Here is a 17,950-nt window from a genome sequence, read left to right on the forward strand (position 1 = left end):
GTGTCTGGTGGCTGGATATGTGGGGGCCCAAGGCAGTAATCTTTCCCACTAAAAGCCAGAGGATGGGACAAGGAGCAGGAAACACAGGGTGGTGACAGTAGGTCAGTCTCTATCAGACTCAGCCCCAGACTCTAAAACACTAACTTCCCAGCAAATTTCCTTTCTGGCCAAGCCCTCCAAGTTGGAAATGTCTGACATCTGTCACTCTCCACCTCCCAGCGTGCCCAAAGGACCCATCTGTACCCATCACTCCTTGTGAAGGTGGTTGGAGCAGGCCTCCGGGCCGAGGGCGTCCTGGCCCTCGCCTGGGTGCAGCCGGAGGCTGAGGGGCCAGCATTCAGTGCTATGGGCAATGGGAGCGTTGGGCACATGTCCAAATAGGCAAGGGGTCTCTGGGCCGCAGGTCAGGACTTTTCCATACCTGCCTGCCCTGTATCACAAGCAAGGGCTTTGCCCCTTTGCCCAATCCAGGGCCCGATACACTCGTTCACAGGGATACCATCCCTTCCCCACCATCTGCTTGGTCCTTGGTTGGACTGCGGTCTCGGGGCCTATGCTGAGAGGCAGCAAGGACAGCAGCCGTGGCCTGTCTTCAGGAGCCTGTGGGGAGTTTTCTAGGCAGGTCCTCTGCCAGGGCAGCATGGTCCTGGCCTGCTGGCCCCTGCCTGCCCTTGTGCCCTCCTTCCCCCATTTTGTAAATACTTGTCATCATGGACTCCAACAGGGTCAGAGTGACAGTCCTGACCAACTGGCAGTCCTCAGAGACGTCACCTCTGTCTCCCTGGGTACCTGCAGCCCTGCGGCCATGGCCCTGGAGAGCCATGGAAGTCGTGACATATTGTGCGGATGCATGTGAACAAGCGTATGAGTGGGTCTGTGTGCGTGTCCGCCTCATTCCGCCTCTGGGATCAAATTGGCTCCCGTCTCCAGGGGCAGTGCCCTGGAGGGTGGGGCCGCCCAGCGCCTTTCCTCTGCTGGCTTCCATGTCTTGTTTTTGCTTTCCCTCCCTCCTCCCCTTCCTCCCTTTCTCTCCTTCCCTCCTTCTTTATCTGAGGGGGGAAGAGTGCTGTACAAAGTCAAACAAACAAGTTTACAGTTGTAAGTGCAATGACCCGAGTCCTCCACACGACCTTGTAAAATGTGTGCCGTCCTCCTGTGCTCCGTGAGAACTCGTGGTACTTCAGTGTCCCCCCCACCCTGTATTGTGACAAGGTAATTCTGTGGTATCAGAATAAAAGGACTTGATATAAACAACCTACAGACTGTCTCTGGGATGGTTTCTGAAATGGGAAGGCTTAGCCCGAGGACCAAATTCCCAAACTTGTGATAATCCAGCCTGTTGATAGTTATGAAGTTGCAGACGTGCTGGCAAAGCCAGGACCGCAGTGTCCACACCAAGCTGTCCAGACAATGGCCCCCTACACAGGCGCCCAGTGCTGGCCCAGGCTCGGCTGTGGAAGGAGCATCCATCCGTTCACTGTGCAGAGTGCTGAGGGCTGGTGCTGCCTTGGCCTTGTGAGTAGTGTCCAGGCTGCACCTTCTGGGAAAGAGGCGAGCAGGTGCTGCCCCCTGGTGCTGCCAATAAGCCCTGCACCTGTCTGCCTTGCTGTGTCTAAACCAACCCCTGAACTCGGGGGGCTGCCAGACCTTAGTCCTTCATCAGGATGGGATAACCTCCTTACTAACGTATCCCAGAGTTGCTAGATAATTTTTAAAACACAGATAAACAAAGAGAAGATCAGCCTTGCCTCTGGCCTTCCCCCAGAGTATCTTGAAGCATGTCCTTCCTGCTTGTGTTTTTCTACTCTTTTTCATTTTAAACAGAAGTTAGAAGGTGCGGTACCACGCATTTATTTCTACATGTTCATCCCGGGTACTTAGATGGTCATCCTCCAATGCCCAGCCTCCAGCGAGCTGCGCCATGAGTTTACCACCGGTCTACTGCACATGCCCTGAAGGACAGGCACCATGTTCCTGGCTTTCCTATTATAAACAACACCGGTGAACGTCCTAGTTCCCACCCTTTCCAGCCAGATTGGTGGCTGGGGCCCCTCTTGCTGCTCCCACTTCTGGCCTTCACATCTTGGACACGCTGGGTACTCACAATGTGAGGGCTGTTTTCACTTAACTTGCCCAATATGGTTGATGGGGAAAGGGAAGCTGCTGGCCAGACAAGTGGGATCTCGGTCAAAGGCCAGGCAGGGCGCGGGGAGCCAGGGCCCTGAGGTGTGGAAGACCAGCCAGTTTCAGGGTATATTGAGAAGGAGGACATCCATGCCTGTCCAGCCTCTCTGGCCCTCCTTTGCCATCAGAGCCCACTCAGTCCTGTGCCCCTGTGCTGAGGAAGCCTGCCTGCCTGCTCAGCTGCTTTCAACAGGAAGTGCTCTGGTTCTGGGTGGAGCCGGACCCCACCAGGCCCTCTGCACCCAAAGTCTTGCGCTGAGGCCTGGGGAAGCAGGCAGAGGCCCACCGGCTCAGGATCCCCAGCAAGGTGCCACTGAGCCGGGTGGGTGAGGGCTGCAAGGACAGATAGCTCTTGAGGTTGGCCTGGTAGCTGATAACCCCAGGCAACACCCTGAGAGCTCAGCAACCCGCCCTTTGCCCCCCACCCCAGCGCTCTGCGCGCTAAGCGGCGTAGATCTCGGTCCTTCTTTCTATCTGGCTGCGAGCCCCACCCAGGTCAGGGTCTGACACCGTCTGGTGAAGGTTTGCCCTGTATTGTACCAGAAGGGACCCGACAGTGAGCCTCAGAGCAGTGGTAGATTCCTGCTAGCACAGGGGCCGGCTCGCACCCCGCCTCTCCAGGCCGCGACCCTCCCCCGCGCCATTCCTCGCTCCTGACCCTCACCGGCTCAGCCCCGCCCCTCTCGCTGCTTGGGGCCCTCCCCGCCGGGCTTAGCTTTTGCCCCCAAGACTGGTCTGGACTCAAGCCTCACCCGCTTCTCACTTGGGCCCTGTCGTCACTCACCGGCCACGCCCCAGCCCGAAGACCCTCCCCTGTATTCCGTTTCCACAGCGCCACCTCCTCGGAGATCCCATTCTCTCAGGACTGCGGCTTGGCCCCCCAACCCCGCCTCTCACCAGCCTAGTGCGCCCCTCAAAGGCCTGCGCCTCCCCTCGAGGTCCCTGCCCCTCCCCAGCAGGACGCCCCAGGGTCCGAAGCTGCCGCGTCCTCCTCCCGGGCCCAGCACCTCCCCGCCGAGGCCACGCCCCTCTGCTAACGGTCCCCGCCCACTTGTCGGAGGTCCCGCCCCGAGGCCAGGCTGCGCGGAGACTCTGGGCTCCGCCCCTCAAGCCTCACTTCCGGGCGCCAGCACGCCCCGCCTCGCCCCGGCGGCCGACAGCGACCATGGAGCGGCAGGTGAGGGCTCGGCCCGCGGTTCCCGTGGTCCTTGCAACCCGGGCCGTGCCTGACCCTGGTGTGTCCCCTGCGCAGGTGCTGCTGAACGAGCCCGAGGAGGCGGCGGCGCTGTACCGGGGCCTTAGCCGCCAGCCCTCGCTGAGCGCCGCCTGCCTGGGCCCGGAGGTCACCACGCAGTATGGGGGCCGCTACCGGACGGTGCACGCTGGTGTGTGTATGAAGTGGACTCGGGCGGCGAGCCTACTCGGGTGGAGAGGAGGGGCCCGCTCGACAGTCCGCACGTGTGTGTGGAGGAAGACGGGGCTTGGAGGGTGTGGGGCGGACGGGTGCACCCCGCAGAGGCCCGTGCACACAGCGGCAGGTGGGGGCTGTTCGGGCGCTAGGGGACGGTGCCCAGGCGGGCGCGGGAGTAGAACTTAGACCCGGGCGCAGGGCGCAGGGTGCGGGCCTTGTGGGGCTCGTCCCATCACCCTGTCTCCGATGGGCCAGGACGCCCTCAGCTTGTGGGTCGCTGCTGGGAGCCGTAGTGGTTTCTCTCCGAGAGGCCGCCCTCGGCGCAGGCTCGCTCTGGAGGCCCAGATTTGAGTGGTGGCTTAGTTTGTCCATCTTGGTCCCAGAATTCCAGGGGATGGAGGGAGGGAGGCGGGCTGGGCCCTCTGGGCTGGAGGTGGGGGGGGGGGCCTGCGCGGGGGCGGGCGGGGAGAGCAGTCTCGTGCCTCTCCTCGCAGAGTGGACCCAGAGGGACCTGGAACGCATGGAGAGCATCCGATTCTGCCGCCAGTACCTGGTGTTCCATGACGGGGACTCAGTGGTGTTTGCGGGGCCTGCGGGCAACAGTGTGGAGACCCGGGGGGAGTAAGTGTGGGGGAGAAGCTTGTGGGCAAGGCCCCAGCGAGGCTTTCGTGAATGCCCACCACGTGCTTGTGTGTGGGGAGGGCTCGGAAGGGAGGCCAGGGGCCAGGTCTCTGCCCCTGGGAGGCTCATGCAGTCAGTCTCTGGTGACATGGCCTGATAAGCACTGGAGGTTTGCCCCAGACTTTGGCCTGGAGTGGAGCCCACGGGAGGCTCAAGGAGGCTGGGGAGAGTACAGCCTGTGCCCCAGGGAGGGGAAGCAAGGGCTAGAAGGGCTGCAGGTGCGGCTGTGGGGCCACCGTCTAGGGGGCGGGACGGGGTTATCCTTGTGCGGGAGGTGACCCTGACTTGCTACCCCGTGCCCTCCTCAGACTGCTGAGCAGAGAGTCTCCTTCGGGCGCCATGAAGGCTGTGCTGCGCAAGACTGGAAGCACAGGCTCGGGCGAGGAGAAGCAGTTCCTGGAGGTGTGTCTGCATGGGACCAGGTGGTGGGGCTCAGTCTGCAGATCAGGATCTGTCGGGGGGCAGGCAGCCTGACGCCCAGATGTCCTCAGGTCTGGGAGAAGAACCGGAAGCTCAAGAGCTTCAACCTGTCAGCGCTGGAGAAACACGGGCCTGTGTATGAGGACGGTGAGGCAGCTGGCTGGTGAGCAGGCCGGGTGGACAGAAGGGGCAGCTGTAGCCCGGGGCTCCCCCTGATTGGCCCTCCCTCACCCAGACTGCTTTGGCTGCCTGTCCTGGTCACACTCGGAAACACACTTGTTGTACGTGGCAGAGAAGAAGCGCCCCAAGGCTGAGTCCTTCTTTCAGACCAAAGCCTTGGAGACCAGTGGCAGTGATGACGAGATGGACAGGCCGAAGAAGCCAGACAAGGCCATCAAGGTGCTCAGGGCCGAGACCAGTTGGTGAAGGGCCCTGCAGGGCGGCCCTGGGCTCAGTGTGCTCCCTGCCCACACTGCGCCTGTCAGAACTGGGGAGGCAGTGGCTTCTAGGGGGCAGGGCCGGCTCTTGAAAGATGGGCTGGGCATGGAGTATCTTGTGTTCTCAGGGGCATCAGTTTGTGTTTTATGAAGACTGGGGAGAAAACATGGTTTCCAAAAGCACTCCGGTGCTCTGCGTGCTGGATATCGAGAGCGGCAACATCTCCGTGCTTGAGGGAGTCCCGGAGAATGTGTCCCCTGGACAGGTTAGCAGTGACTCTGCATACACACTCCTAGAGTCTGGGGGCCCTGCCTGAATTATTGCCCCTTGTTCACACCTGTCCTGGGCTCCTGTTCACAGGCGTTCTGGGCTCCTGGAGACACGGGCGTGGTGTTCGTAGGCTGGTGGCATGAGCCTTTCCGGCTGGGCGTCCGCTTCTGCACCAACCGCAGGTGAGGGAGTGGGGCCTGGCAGGGGGCCTTGTAGCTCAGGCTGGCCTCGAAGCTGAGTGTCTTTCTTGCGGTTCCAGGTCAGCTCTGTACTATGTGGACCTCAGTGGGGGGGAGTGTGGTAAGTGCTGGCGCCCACCTGTGCTTTGCTGACACGCACGAGCCCTGCCCGCATGCGCGATGCTCACGTTTTCGTCTGGTCCAGAGTTGCTGTCGGATGACTCTCTGGCTGTCTCTTCTCCCCGGCTGAGCCCGGACCAGTGTCGCATTGTCTACCTGCGGTACCCGTCTCTGGGTCCCCATCATCAGTGTAGCCAACTGTGCCTGGTGAGCTGGCGTGGGCAGGGGCAGCTGTGCAAGAGAAAGGGGTGGTGGGTGAGAGCTGAGGTCCAGCCGCGTCTCCCCGTGGGCCCCTCGGGACCTCCTGTCCCGGGTGCAGCGATGGCGTGAGTTCTGCCTGCCCTGGCAAGGCAGGACCTGGAGGCTGAGAGTGCTGCTGGCGGGGGAGCTCTGCTCTGTGGACGCTCCCGCCTTGAGCGCGTTCTCTGTTGCACGTGCAGGCTCTGCAAGGGGCTGGGATAGCGTGGGCAGTTACAGAGTCTTAGTTACAGGCTCCTCTCCCAAGAAGAGCTCTGGGCCCCTAGTGAAAGTTACAGGCCCCTCCAGACATCTGGCCCGGGTCACCAGAAAGGAGGTACATTAGGCTCATCGCAGGTACCCCCTCCCTTCCCTGAGGCTACCCAGAGTCATCCGAGAGGAGGGCTGGTACTGAATTCTGTGCCCTGAGCGCACTGCCCGACCCCTGGTGGGCCTGAGCATTGTGTTCTCCTGCAGTATGACTGGTACACCAAGGTCACCTCGGTGCAGGTGGACGTCGTTCCTCGGCAGCTGGGAGGTAAGGGGCATGTGGCTGGGGTAGGGGGTGGGGGGCCAGTGTAGCCTGCCGCTCTTTCCCTGCCACCTGTTACCCTTGTGCAGGGCCAGCCACCTCAGCTCTTCCTTCCTGGGTCCCCTCTGAAGTCTTTCTCCTTCCTGCTGGGCCAGTCCCATGTCCAGCCTTCCCCGGGCCTGGGATCATCACGTAGGAAAGGGTCAGCTGGCCCCAAGCGGAGACCAAAGTGGCCCAAGCTGGCTGAGGGTTTAGATACTTTTGTTCCGGTGCTGCAGCCCCTTCCAGGGTCTCAGAGCCTACGCTAGGTTGGAATGTCCTTCCAGAGAGGCTCTGAGCCCAAGGGTGCTGCTTTTTCCCTCTCCCAACCCTCACCCATCATCAGCGTAGTCCAAGCCCTTAAGTCAGCAGGGTGTCTGTGAGGGTGGCTCTGGGCGACAGGCCTGTCACGGTCTCAGTGCTCACAGCTCTGCTTGGGACCCTGGACCATCCCAAGGACGTGAGCAGGGACAGTCTCTTTTCTTAGGCCGCCTGGGCAGTTCTAGAGTCCAGTAGACAGGGGACGGCCTCTTTCTCTCCCCTCTGGGCTGCAAGGATGCAGCAGTGGGACCCAGCCCGGCCTCCCTGAGCTCCCATTTGTCCCACTGTGGTCGGGGTGGCTCTCCCTGCCTTCTGCGTGGGGTGGTGGTGAGGGTGGGACAAGTGATGATGACAAAGAGCAGGGTCTGTTCAGCCTCCTGTGCCACGCCCTGTGTTCAGCACGAGAACGGGCAGGCAGACACACGTTCGCCTGGTGCCAATAGGGCAGGTCACAGGGAAGCCAGAGCATTTCCTCTGCGCACCTGCGGTTCCGTCAGCAGCCCCTGGGCTCTGCCGCTCAGAGGCCCCTGCTCCTCAGCCCCCGCTTCGGGCAGCTCCGCACTGCCTAGCGCGTGTGCCCCTGTGTCCCGGCAATGTCTTGCCCCCCATACCTGCATCCTGGATGCAGCCCCCAGCCCTCTCGTCTTCGCAGAGAACTTTTCTGGGATCTACTGCAGCCTCCTGCCGCTGGGATGCTGGTCAGCCGACAGCCAGAGAGTGGTTTTGGACTCTGCGCAGCGCAGCCGGCAGGTAAGGGCCCCTGACCGCGTTGAAAGGCAGCCCCTGTGACCAACCCCCAGGGCCTGGGCCTAGGACATAGCTTATGCACGCCTCTGGGTGGGACACCCAGCTGCACGGTCTCACCAGCCCTTGAAGGCCCTGCCTACCGCTGCCCAGGATTCAGTTTTTCTTGGGGTGCAGGCAGCGCGGGGGGTGGGGGGGGTGGGCGGTGGTCTGGCTGCCCTGGCGGTCTCAGATGCCATCCTTGGTATCTGTAGTGTCCGCAACAGATTCGTTGGCCTTTTTTCCTGAGGCCTGGCCGCAACCCCTCCCCCAGGCATTTCTAGCTCAGGACAAGGGGGCTGGCACCGGGGTGAGTCCCTACATACTGTGTGGGGAGTGACAGAGATGGGGCAGAGGCCTTCTCCCAGGGATTGGGCGGGTACACCCACAGGGTGCCAGGCTGCTTTTTGGTGTGATAGCATGTCCTCATTCTGGCTCAGAGGGGCTCAAAGGCATTCCTTACCTTGCCCAGGGTCACTCAGCAAGTTGTGGCAGGGCTAGGATTTGAACCCAGGCCCTCAGGCCACTCCCTACTGGACTGAGTAGCCATCATCATAAGTGCTCACAGCTGTGGCCTGGCCCAGGGGTCCCTCAGAGGAGAGAGAGGAGTGGGACTCACAGGGCCTTTGGATATGACACCACACGTGGACTCCTTTCTGCTTCAGGACCTGTTCGTTGTGGACACCCAGGTGGGCAGCGTGACCTCCCTGACGGCTGGTGAGTGGCGCTGCCGAGCGAGCCACCCGGGGCCCAGGAGAAACCCTGTGTTGGCTCCTCCTTCTTCCTCTTACCCAGGCCTGGTGATTCTGCCCCTAAAATGTCCTTTGAGTCCTTCTTCCCTGACTATACTTACTGCTCCTCAGAGCTACCAAAGGATCGTTCCCAAGCTGCATCTCACCACATAGGTCCTGTTTAGGAACCTCCTTGGACCCTACTGCCCAGAATCAGCACCGCCCCCCCGCCCCCTGGACCTAACAGCCACCGCTGCAGGCTGCAGTCATCAAGTGGCGATGGCTGTGGCGTGGTGGTCTGGGGCGTCCCCAGATCTGGCAGTTCCCGGGCACAGCCAGTGTCTGCTGGCTGAACAGCGGGCTGACCAGGAGGCGCACCCAGGGCCGTGTACACTTGGGTGTTTGTGATGGTCCCTTCGTGGGCATCCCTTTGCTTCTCAGGGCGCCTCTGGCCTGGGACTCTGGCTCTGCAGGGAGTGGGTGGGAAAGGTGGTGGCCCCTGCCGGGTGCTTAGTGGCATCTGCCTTCTCCAGGGGCGTCAGGTGGAAGCTGGAAGCTGCTCACAATTGACCGGGACCTCATGGTGGCACAGTTCTCCACACCCAGCCTGCCCCCAAGCCTGGTGAGTGTCGGTGGTCGCCAGGCCAGGAAGCAGAGGTCCTGTGCAGGCAGAGCCCCCCAGGACAGAGAATTGACCCCAGAGTCTGACTGTGGCTGGTCAGCATGTGAGGGGCCAAGATGTGGGCCCAACTGAGCATGGTTCACGGGGGTCTGGCACCCATGGGAGGAACTACCAGGCCAAGGTCTGCTCTGTACAGAACAGAGTATCTGGGAAAGTGCCTAGTCCTCTGGCTTAACAGAGTCCCAGGAGAAAGCAGATCCTGGAAGCTGAGGAGGGAGGGGTGTGTGTGAGCACCTTAGTATATAACAGCACACAGTGGGAGTTCATACCATACCTCTTGGAGGGGCAGAAGGCCCAATGTTGTGAAAGCTGCTGCCCTCCCACTCTGGGCAGAGGTGGAAGGGCAGGGAGGCAGCCAGGGCCCCTGTGACACACTCTTTCCCCTTGGCAGAAAGTTGGGTTCCTGCCTCCTGCAGGGAAGGAACAGTCGGTGGTATGGGTGTCCCTGGAGGAGGCTGAGCCCATTCCCGACATCTCCTGGAGCATCCGGGTGCTACAGCCACCCCCAGAGCAGGAGAATGTGCAGTATGGTGAGCTGGGCCAGAGACCAGGGGTGCTTTCTCCAAGTCCCCCAGCACACAGCATCTGTGGTCCCCTTTCCTGCCTCCTGCCTCACACTTGGGGTTTCCTGGGATCACTTCCAAGAGGTTTTTTTCTTCCTCTTGTGGATGGTCATGGGGAGTGTAGTGTCCAGGCTCTGGCCGCCTGCTCTGGGTGTCAGAGCTTGGGATCACCAGGCCCAGTCGTCTGCGGTGGGACTCCAAGGCCCAGAGAAGACAGGCCCTATATGAGGCCTGTGACCACGCCTCACCCAGAATGCTGTCCTTGCAGAGTGGGGTTCCCTGGCTAGGGCAGGAGTGTGAGCGGGCTGGCGTCCGTGTGTCGCTGTGAGGGCTCCCTTGGCCAGGTCTCTGTTCTAGAGGTCAGCCCCAGGCTGCAGCTAACAGCTGAGGTCTCGGCTGGGGCAGCCCCTGGTGGTGGCACTGGCTCTACTGACTGCTGCCTTCTCCTGCAGCCGGCCTTGACTTCGAAGCGATCCTTCTGCAGCCCAGCGACCCTCCAGATAAGACCCAGGTGCCCATGGTGGTCATGCCCCACGGTAGGCATATAGCCTAAGAGCCCCTGCCCTCCCCACATCCCTCCTACCTGCCTCTTTCACCCTCTGCTCCCTGTCTGCAGGGGGACCCCACTCATCCTTCGTTACTGCCTGGATGCTGTTTCCAGCCATGCTCTGCAAGATGGGCTTTGCAGTACTGCTAGGTGAGCGAGCAGGTCCCCGCAGCTCTGGGAGGGCTGTAGGGCGTGACGGGTGGGCCTGGTGTGTGCAAGCACCACGAGTACCCCCCTGGTCTCCAGGCGTCTCTGTGGCCTGGACCTGGTCACCACTACCAGGCATTGCCAGGCGCTGTCACTGGCTCGATGACATGGTAGTAAGGGGAACTAATGCGGGCCTCCCACACAAAGGGTGCTGTGGACACTGAGCAGGAGCCTCAGATCTCTTGGCCCCTTCCCACTGGTAGTCTGCGTGCAGCTGGCCCCAAGGCCTACTTCACAGATGGGTGTAAAGGTGTCCGGGGGGCTGGGAATGTCACTTGACCACCCTGTCTGGTCCCTTCCTGGCCTCCAGTGAACTATCGTGGCTCCACGGGCTTTGGCCAGGACAGCATCCTCTCCCTCCCTGGCAATGTGGGCCACCAAGATGTGAAGGACGTCCAGGTAGCAGGGGCTGGGGCTTTGGCTACTGGACAGGCTGGAGGGTGGGGTTGAGGGTGTGGCTCCATCTGCTGGACAGGCAGCTGGTAGCGGTGTGCTCTGCCCCACCTACAGTTTGCAGTAGAGCAGGTGCTCCAGGAGGAACACTTTGACAAAAGCCGAGTGGCCCTTATGGGTGGTTCCCACGGTGGCTTCCTGTCCTGCCACCTGATCGGTCAGTATCCAGAGACATACAGGGCCTGCGTAGCACGAAACCCTGTGATCAACATCGCCTCCATGATGGGCTCCACTGATATCCCTGACTGGTGGGTGTGCCCTTCTCCTGTCCACCCCGAACCCCACGGAGCAGCCCCGGCCCCAGAGCTCCAGGGGCGGCATCAGCTTAGTCTCTTGCAGGTGCGTGGTGGAGGCTGGCTTCCCCTACAGCAGCGACCGCCTGCCAGACCTCAATATGTGGGCTGAGATGCTGGACAAGTCGCCCATCAAGTACACCCCTCAGGTACATAGTCCCCCTGCCCCGACCCAGTGTGTCATCAATCCACCCTGAGCCCAGACCTCTGCTCACCATCACTCCCTGTGCACCCAGGTGAAGACACCGCTCTTACTGATGCTGGGCCAGAAGGACCGACGTGTGCCCTTCAAGCAGGGCATAGAATACTACCGTGCCCTCAAGGCCCGGAACGTGCCTGTCCGGTGAGTGAGGCAGAACAGCCCTGGCAGCTGGCGGGCAGTTGAGCAGGGGAGGACCCTCCAACCTCAAACATGACTGCCCCACTCTTACAGGCTCCTGCTGTACCCCAAAAGCACCCATGCACTGTCAGAGGTGGAGGTGGAGTCAGACAGTCTCATGAACGCTGTGCTCTGGCTGCGCACACACTTGCAAATCTGAAGCCCCGCCTCTGTGTGAGCTGGTTGGCAGATGGCTCACTGGGCTCTTGGAGAGCCCCAGGGTCTGACAGGGCAGCTAGAGGCTTCCTGGGCTCTGGACTCCATGGATGGGTGAGCCAAGAAATGAGGACTATATGGTTATAATAAATGAGGACAGTGTCTGGTTCCTGCTGGTACTTTGTGCCCAGCCATGCCTAATCCCAGTCTTACCCTTGAGGTTCAGAGACCTTAGGCCCTGGGTCTACCTCCAGTGTGAGGGGCGGGGGGAAATAACAAGGAATTCAGCCACTGCTTGGCCTGGCCAGCTGGGATGCCACCAGGCTAGATCCCTCTGCTGCAACCCCTTTTGTTAGAAATTGCCCTTCACCACCCTTCTCCCAGCATTTTATGTAGGGGACCAGTGAGGCCCTGCTCTTTCACAGCCCCCACAGGCTGAGGTAGCCTTAAGGGTCAGATCACCCAGCCCAGGGTAGCAGGGCTCAGGCCACCCCCCACCCCCAGGCTGTAACAAGGAGTTGCTACCTCATTCCCTAGAAGCAGAGACCAAGAAGCACCCTGCACGGGCATAAAGGGGAAAGGTGGCTTTATGTCTGACAGGAAGCTTCATCCTTCCCAGGGTACATGGGGGTGAGGCCGGCCTAGCCCAGCCGCATGACCTTGTGAATCCAGTCCACAAACACAGAGACACGCATGAAGACGGCTGGCCAGCGGGGCCGTGCACACACTCGGTTGGGAATTATCATTCCCTCCAGGACCCAGCAGTCATGGGTAAAGCAGGCAAGGGGGCCTCCGTAGTCACCCTGGTCGGTGGGAGAACTGGTGAGGGGCCAGGGCCGTGGCAGAGACTAGTCCCCTGAAGTAATACACTGTCAGCTTCCCATACCCCTCTGGCTTGCCAGGGGCCCTACCACTGACCTCACAGGCACCCACGGGGGCCAGCAGTGCCTTAGTGCACATCTCACTCTCCCGTACGCGCCCACGGTGCTTGACGTTGCATTCCTGATTGGATATGACATGCAGCGAAGCCACATTGAGGACCATGTTGTTCCCTGTATCTACAGTAAGGGAATGAGAAAGAAGGGAGGGCCTGTGGGTAGGCCCGGAGCTGGGCCTCCTGGCCTGGGGCAGTCCATGCTCCTGCACGGAGCTCCTACCTCTGGTCTCACCCCAGCCTGCGATCTCACACTTGGTCCCTGGAGGCACCACATACTGCTCAGGGGGCAAGCAGATCAGGGCCACGCGCTGGTTCAGGGTCACAGGTCTTTAGCAGAAATGAGGGCGCTCAGGGCCTGAGGGCACAAGGTCCAGCCCCACCTCACACCCTCTAGACTTAGCACGTACCTCTCCAGCTTGAGCAGAATAAGCTGGGAGCCTGGGGGCCCGCACATCATTTTGGCTATCGGGACCCGCTGCAGGCCTGGGTCAGTGGGCTGTGGGTTCTGGAACATGGTGCCCAGCCATACCTCATAGCCCACGAGAGACACATGGCTGGGAGAGAAGCTCTGCTCAGTCATGACTTACAGTCTGCGGCCCCGAGGCTCACCTGCTGGCTTGCCTGGGGAAGATGAAGGCAGGAGGGGGGGACTGGGTGGGTCCCCAAACCCAAAGGAGGCTCACCAGGAAGGAAAGCACTGCTGGGCAGTCAGTACCCACTGCTCCTTCACTAGGGACCCGCCACAGAAGTGCTGGCCCTGCCTGGAGGAAAAGGGGTTAGTACAGCGAACAGGGAGTCCTGGCACACAGGCTGGACATGCCATCTCTCGGCCAGGACCCCTGGGGTGAGACAGGTTCATACCTTCCCCTGGCATAACCATCAAGGATACAGCCTCAGCCCCTCTTGGGAAGACGGGCAGTTTGCCTCACCGGTTGCGCACGCTGACTGTCCAGGGTGAGTTGCCCGGCTGGCCCCCCACCACACGCAGCTTGGAGAGATGCTGGTCCGGGCGAGGCACCCTCTTGCCACACTTCTCAAACAGAACCTGGTCTGGGGATAGGATGGGCCTGATGGGACCACCGCTGTGTGCAGATAGGAGGCAAAGAGCCCCCCACCCATACCGGCCTAAGTGTGTACCTGGGGGCTCCAGGATGGACGGTGGTTGATCGTCATCTGAAAAAGCCAAGCTCACCCAGTTTAGAAAGCCAGCCTTCTGCTGTGGAGTTGGGGGTGGGGCGGAGTGTCACAGGGACTCACCGCAGCGTCGCAGTGCACAGTAGTCGAACGGAGTCCTGGGGTCCATGGTGTAGCACCAGGGCCCGTGGCTGTCGCCGTCAGGGTTCCGGCAGAAGTTCTCCTCCAGGTGCGCGTGGGGTGCAGAGGCAGGCGTGAACCTAGTGGGAAGGGGGTGCGCATTCTAGCAGAGTAATCTCAAATCCCCGCCGGGCTCCAGGTTGAGAGGCCAGGGACTGTGGCGTTAGGGTTTGGGCCGGAGGCAACGACCAACTCACTGCGACTTGTGTGGCGTCTCCGCGGACCAGCGCTGGCACGCGACGCCCTTGCGGGTCTTGCTGACCGAGCCGCGGTACTGCTCCCCGATGCCGTAGTAGCAGTCTGCGTGGGCGGAGGCGGCTGTCAGCCGTTTCTCGCTGGAGTCCTGGGTTAGGTGCCTCCAGCCCCAGCTCAGGCCTTACCCTCAGGTCGCATGTCGTTGGTGCAGCGCCGGATCTGGTAGCAGAAGGCGACCCGCATGCCAGGCCGCGATGTGAAGCACCAGGGCGCCTCTGAGCCATCGGGATTTCGGCAGAAGTTCTCCCGAAGGTCCCTGGGCAGGAGGAGCTCCAATCAGTGTAGGCGGGTCCCAGCCCTGCCTCCGGCTGCAGCCCAGCCTCCGACTCCGCCCCAGGTCACGCCCTCCTCCAAGCCCCGACGCGGGATCTCCCGCCGGAGCGCGCCACAGGGACAGCCTGCCACCTCACTTGCACGGGTATTTCTCGGGCGCAAAGCGATGTGGATGCGGACTCTGTGCGTCCCAACGCTGGCAGGGCACGCCCGCGGCGGTGGTGTTGGCCGTGCCCCGGTAGCCCTCGCCCTTCCCACGGAAGCAGTTGAGCGTTGTGGCTTCTTGGTGCAGCTGTGCCTCGGGCCCTTGGATGAACCGAGGTCAGAAGGAGCCCGAGCCAGAGCTGAGATGGGGCTTGGACTGAGGTCGAACCCCACTACCCAAGGCCCCCCGCCAGGGCATGCCCAGCTTGGCCACACCCCCTTTCCCATATAGCCACGCCCCCACCCTTCCCAGGCACCTCTCAGGCCGGGCCCTTGCTGCCCACCTACCGCAGCTGGGGAGGTCGCAGAACTCTCGTTCCACCTGAGGGTCGGTCGTATAACACCAGGGCCGCTCCGAGCTGTCAGGATTCCGGCAATAGTTGTCGTCCAGGTTTTTGTCAATGAACCTAGGGACCAGGCGGGAACAAGGTCCTGGGACTTAGGCCATGTCTGGCCCCGTTCGACTGCCTTATAATCGAGACCCCTCCTGGAGTCCAGGGCCCTCCCCTAGCCTGGCCCTCAAGGCGCTGAGCCGCCCATACGTACTTGCCCGGCTCAAAGGGGTGCGGGTGCGGGCGCTGCAGGTCCCAGCGCTGACACTCGCGTCCTGACTCTGTGTGGTCCACTGAGCCGCGGTAATCCTCGCCATTGCACCAAACGCAAGCGGCTGGAGACAGGGCAGTGGGTTTGTGGTCGGGTGTGGGCCTGCTCCTCCCACCCTGGCTCTACCTGGAGCCGCTTACCCTCCCGGCACGACTTAATGCCACAGCTCTGAAAGCGCACAGCAGGGTCTGTCGTGTAGCACCAGGGACCCCCGGGGTCCCGGTCAGGATTGCGGCAGAAGTTCTCCTCCAAGCCATTCTGGAGTGTGGGCGTGTACCTGGGTGCAGAAAGCTGCAATACAGTGCGTGCTGGGGGCAGGCGCCCACCAGCAAGGACAGAGAGGAGGTGTCCCTCTCACTTGTGGTCATTGGGGACCCTGTGGCTCCAGTGCTGGCAGGTTAGGCCACCCACGGTGACGGCCACGGTGCCCCGGTACTTGATCCCATTGTCCACGATGCAGGTCCGCACATAGCCTGGGAGCGATAGACCCACGTCAACAAGGTCTGAGGCCCCAGCAACCCATCCCTGGCCGCTCTTCTTGGCAGCCACTCACCTTTCTTTTGGAAGAGATCGCAGCGCCCTGAACGCTGCAGCCGTGTGTGAGGTGAGTCCTGGGTCCATGGCAGCAGCTGGCACCCATGGCTGCTTACATTGTAGTGGAAGGCTCTGGGAAGAGGAGGCACAGCGTCACCCAACATCCAGGTTCCTCTGCCCAGTCTCACCTAGGTCTGATCGCCACTCACCTGCAATCCAGCAGGGGCCCGCAACGCCAAGCACATTCCTCAGCATCTGCCACGTCCTCTTGCCAAGGCCCTGGCCCTGCTGCATGTAGCAGGTGTCGCAGCTCTGTACCCCGAAGAACCTGGAAGTCATTCAAAGGCGAGCGCTGCCCTGAGGGGTGGGCATGCAAGTGAGTTCATGTGTATCAGCACATCCACACTTTGCTCATTCAGGGGATCAAAGCTACAAGGCTCTGGGATGGACTCTGTGGACACATTCAAGGGTGGGACCCCTGTCCAGGGTGGCTGAAGCAGGCCGACATAGTAGTTATCACCTGCACCCATTTTGTGGGCAAGACACCAGGCTCAGATCTAAACCACATTCTATGAGAGCAGTGGGAAATGTCACTTGCCCAATAGAACTTCTTACATCTCTCAGCTGAGAATGCCAGGCCCAGAGCTGTCATACTGCCCAGGCAGAGGCCCAACCCAGGCATTCTGACTCCAAGTCTGGTTGGTCTCTCACCGGCATGAGGGCATGTGCTAGGTTAGGGGGGTAGATCAGGCTGGTGAGGGATAACTGCCCGTATGTGAGCCTCTGCTCGGTCCCAACCCTGCCTCAGTGCTACAGCAGACATGCTAATGCAGGCCTGAGTAGGCAGTGTGTATCTGTATTCCTGGGGCCGCCCAGCTCTGTGCAAGAAGCCAAGGTCACTCAGTGTTCCAAGCCCAGTAGGAAAGGGAGCTCCCGGCTCAAATAGCAGGATGGGCCTGGGGCTGACCCCTTCCCGAAGGTATATGGGAATCAGTGAGGGGCAGGGGAGAGCACACTCACCAGGGGCCCATGAGCACTGACTCAGAAGGAGCAGGAGTGGAAGCCACCCCATCCTCCTAGTTAGAGGCTGCACTGTGACCCACCACAGCCCCATCCAGGAAATTGTGAAACCTGTCCCTATGGGATTGGGTGGCTCTGGCGCCACACCCCCACTCCAGGCCAGATGGGCCCTGACCTGAGACCCAGGGACAGGAATAGGGGTGGGGCCAGGCCTCAGGCCCCCTGAGGGAGGGGCAAGGGCCCTCACTCTGGCACAGCTAGCCCGTAAAGTTCCTTCCTATGTAGTGGGCAGGTGTTGAAAAGGTTCAGCGGGACTCCTGAGGTGTAGCCCCCCAGCAGCCTAGGCTGCCCTTAAGGGAAGGGCAGTGTAGACACCTTTGCTGCCAGAGGCCTGGGTTGCAGGCCCTGGGCGGTGACATTAAAACTTTTTGAGCCTGCCCGGCTGCTGTGGCTCAGTGGATTGAGCGTCGGCCTGCAAGCCAAGTGTCGCTGGTTCGATTCCCAGTCAGGGCACATGACTAGGTTGCACGTCAGGTGCCCAGTTGGGGGCGCGAGTGAGAGGCAACCACACAGTGGTGTTCTCTCCCTCTTTCTCCCTTCCCCTCTCTCTGAAAATAAATAGGTGAAATTTAAAATAAAATAAAGAAATTTAAGTCAGCAAAGTTGTCAGTCTTCACAAATGTGAAGCATTTAAAACAAAAACAAAAATCTTTTTGAGCCTGCTTCCCCTTGGAGAGCGGGAACGTTCCCCAAAGCAGCCTGCCCTTTCGGGGGCTTATCGGCCCCAGCTGCAGGCAGACGGGCCCACGCCCCTGGCAGCAGAGCCCGGAGAGCACACCCTTGCCCCACCGCAGCGGCTGCCGCAGGGCAGGTGAGCCAGGCCATCTGCCCGGACTGAAGGGGGGCGGGGGTAACACACAGTAGGGACCCGGCAGGGGCGGCCTGCTCGGGGGACGTTTGGGCCGGGCCCTCGAGTCCGGGTAGGAGTTGGGAGAGGCGGCCCGGGCGCCCGGCGAGGACGCTGCGGGCCCATCGGCTAGGCCAGGCGCTCTTCCTGCGCGGGCAGCGGCCGGGAGCAGCGGGGCGGGCGGGTGGCCGAGCGGCGCAGAGGCCCGGAACCAGCCCGCCGGGGGTGGCGGAAGGGCCTCCCGGCGACGGCCCCTCGCCGGCCGCTGCGCGTGCGC

At 61.4% G+C, this 17,950-nt stretch overlaps 2 protein-coding genes across 5 annotated transcripts; one reads left to right on the forward strand and one right to left on the reverse strand.

The window, feature by feature from the left end:
- Window positions 1-3,292: 3,292 nt before the first annotated feature.
- Window positions 3,293-11,795, forward strand: APEH (acylaminoacyl-peptide hydrolase). The gene is made up of 22 exons (XM_090284754.1): window positions 3,293-3,361; window positions 3,437-3,569; window positions 4,090-4,216; window positions 4,585-4,678; window positions 4,768-4,843; window positions 4,932-5,095; window positions 5,262-5,399; window positions 5,495-5,586; window positions 5,664-5,704; window positions 5,789-5,910; window positions 6,418-6,478; window positions 7,485-7,582; window positions 8,281-8,332; window positions 8,880-8,968; window positions 9,420-9,558; window positions 10,044-10,127; window positions 10,208-10,288; window positions 10,656-10,744; window positions 10,856-11,046; window positions 11,138-11,240; window positions 11,328-11,434; window positions 11,525-11,795. Exons 1-22 carry the CDS (start codon window positions 3,350-3,352, stop codon window positions 11,628-11,630), a joined length of 2,199 nt encoding a protein of 732 aa, XP_090140880.1. The 5' UTR covers window positions 3,293-3,349; the 3' UTR covers window positions 11,631-11,795.
- Window positions 11,796-12,195: 400 nt separating this feature from the next.
- On the reverse strand, window positions 12,196-17,247 carry MST1 (macrophage stimulating 1). Of its 4 annotated transcripts, none has more exons than XM_090284756.1 (18): window positions 16,767-17,247; window positions 15,956-16,103; window positions 15,766-15,878; window positions 15,571-15,685; window positions 15,353-15,489; window positions 15,160-15,276; window positions 14,898-15,016; window positions 14,543-14,711; window positions 14,258-14,388; window positions 14,075-14,177; window positions 13,821-13,957; window positions 13,701-13,736; window positions 13,456-13,613; window positions 13,247-13,324; window positions 12,971-13,117; window positions 12,784-12,890; window positions 12,545-12,684; window positions 12,196-12,429 (listed from the first exon to the last, which is right to left on the reverse strand). In XM_090284756.1, exons 1-18 carry the CDS (start codon window positions 16,858-16,860, stop codon window positions 12,268-12,270), a joined length of 2,211 nt encoding a protein of 736 aa, XP_090140882.1. In that variant the 5' UTR covers window positions 16,861-17,247; the 3' UTR covers window positions 12,196-12,267. The 4 variants fall into 4 exon arrangements, with proteins under 4 accessions (XP_090140882.1, XP_090140883.1, XP_090140881.1 ...); XM_090284757.1 differs by having other exon boundaries at window positions 13,493-13,613; window positions 14,894-15,016; window positions 16,767-17,246; XM_090284755.1 differs by having other exon boundaries at window positions 13,493-13,613; window positions 15,156-15,276; window positions 16,767-17,245.
- Window positions 17,248-17,950: the final 703 nt, after the last annotated feature.

This window comes from Furipterus horrens, unplaced genomic scaffold, assembly GCF_987537825.1.
Source record: "Furipterus horrens unplaced genomic scaffold, mFurHor1.1.pri manual_scaffold_7, whole genome shotgun sequence".
Lineage (NCBI taxonomy): Eukaryota > Metazoa > Chordata > Mammalia > Chiroptera > Furipteridae > Furipterus > Furipterus horrens.

Bases quoted from the DNA above. Each gene is read 5' to 3' on its own strand.
- MST1 (XM_090284756.1), bottom strand. From the start codon at position 16,860: ATGGGGCTGTGGTGGGTCACAGTGCAGCCTCTAACTAGGAGGATGGGG. The intron at 12,685-12,783 runs GTAGGAGCTCCG...CCCTTACTGTAG, and splicing joins AGGCTGGGGTGAGACCAGAG to ATACAGGGAACAACATGGTC. The intron at 12,430-12,544 runs GTCAGTGGTAGG...CCCACCGACCAG, and splicing joins CCCCCGTGGGTGCCTGTGAG to GGTGACTACGGAGGCCCCCT.
- APEH (XM_090284754.1), top strand. The intron at 4,217-4,584 runs GTAAGTGTGGGG...TGCCCTCCTCAG, and splicing joins AGTGTGGAGACCCGGGGGGA to ACTGCTGAGCAGAGAGTCTC. The intron at 5,096-5,261 runs GTGCTCAGGGCC...TTGTGTTCTCAG, and splicing joins AGCCAGACAAGGCCATCAAG to GGGCATCAGTTTGTGTTTTA.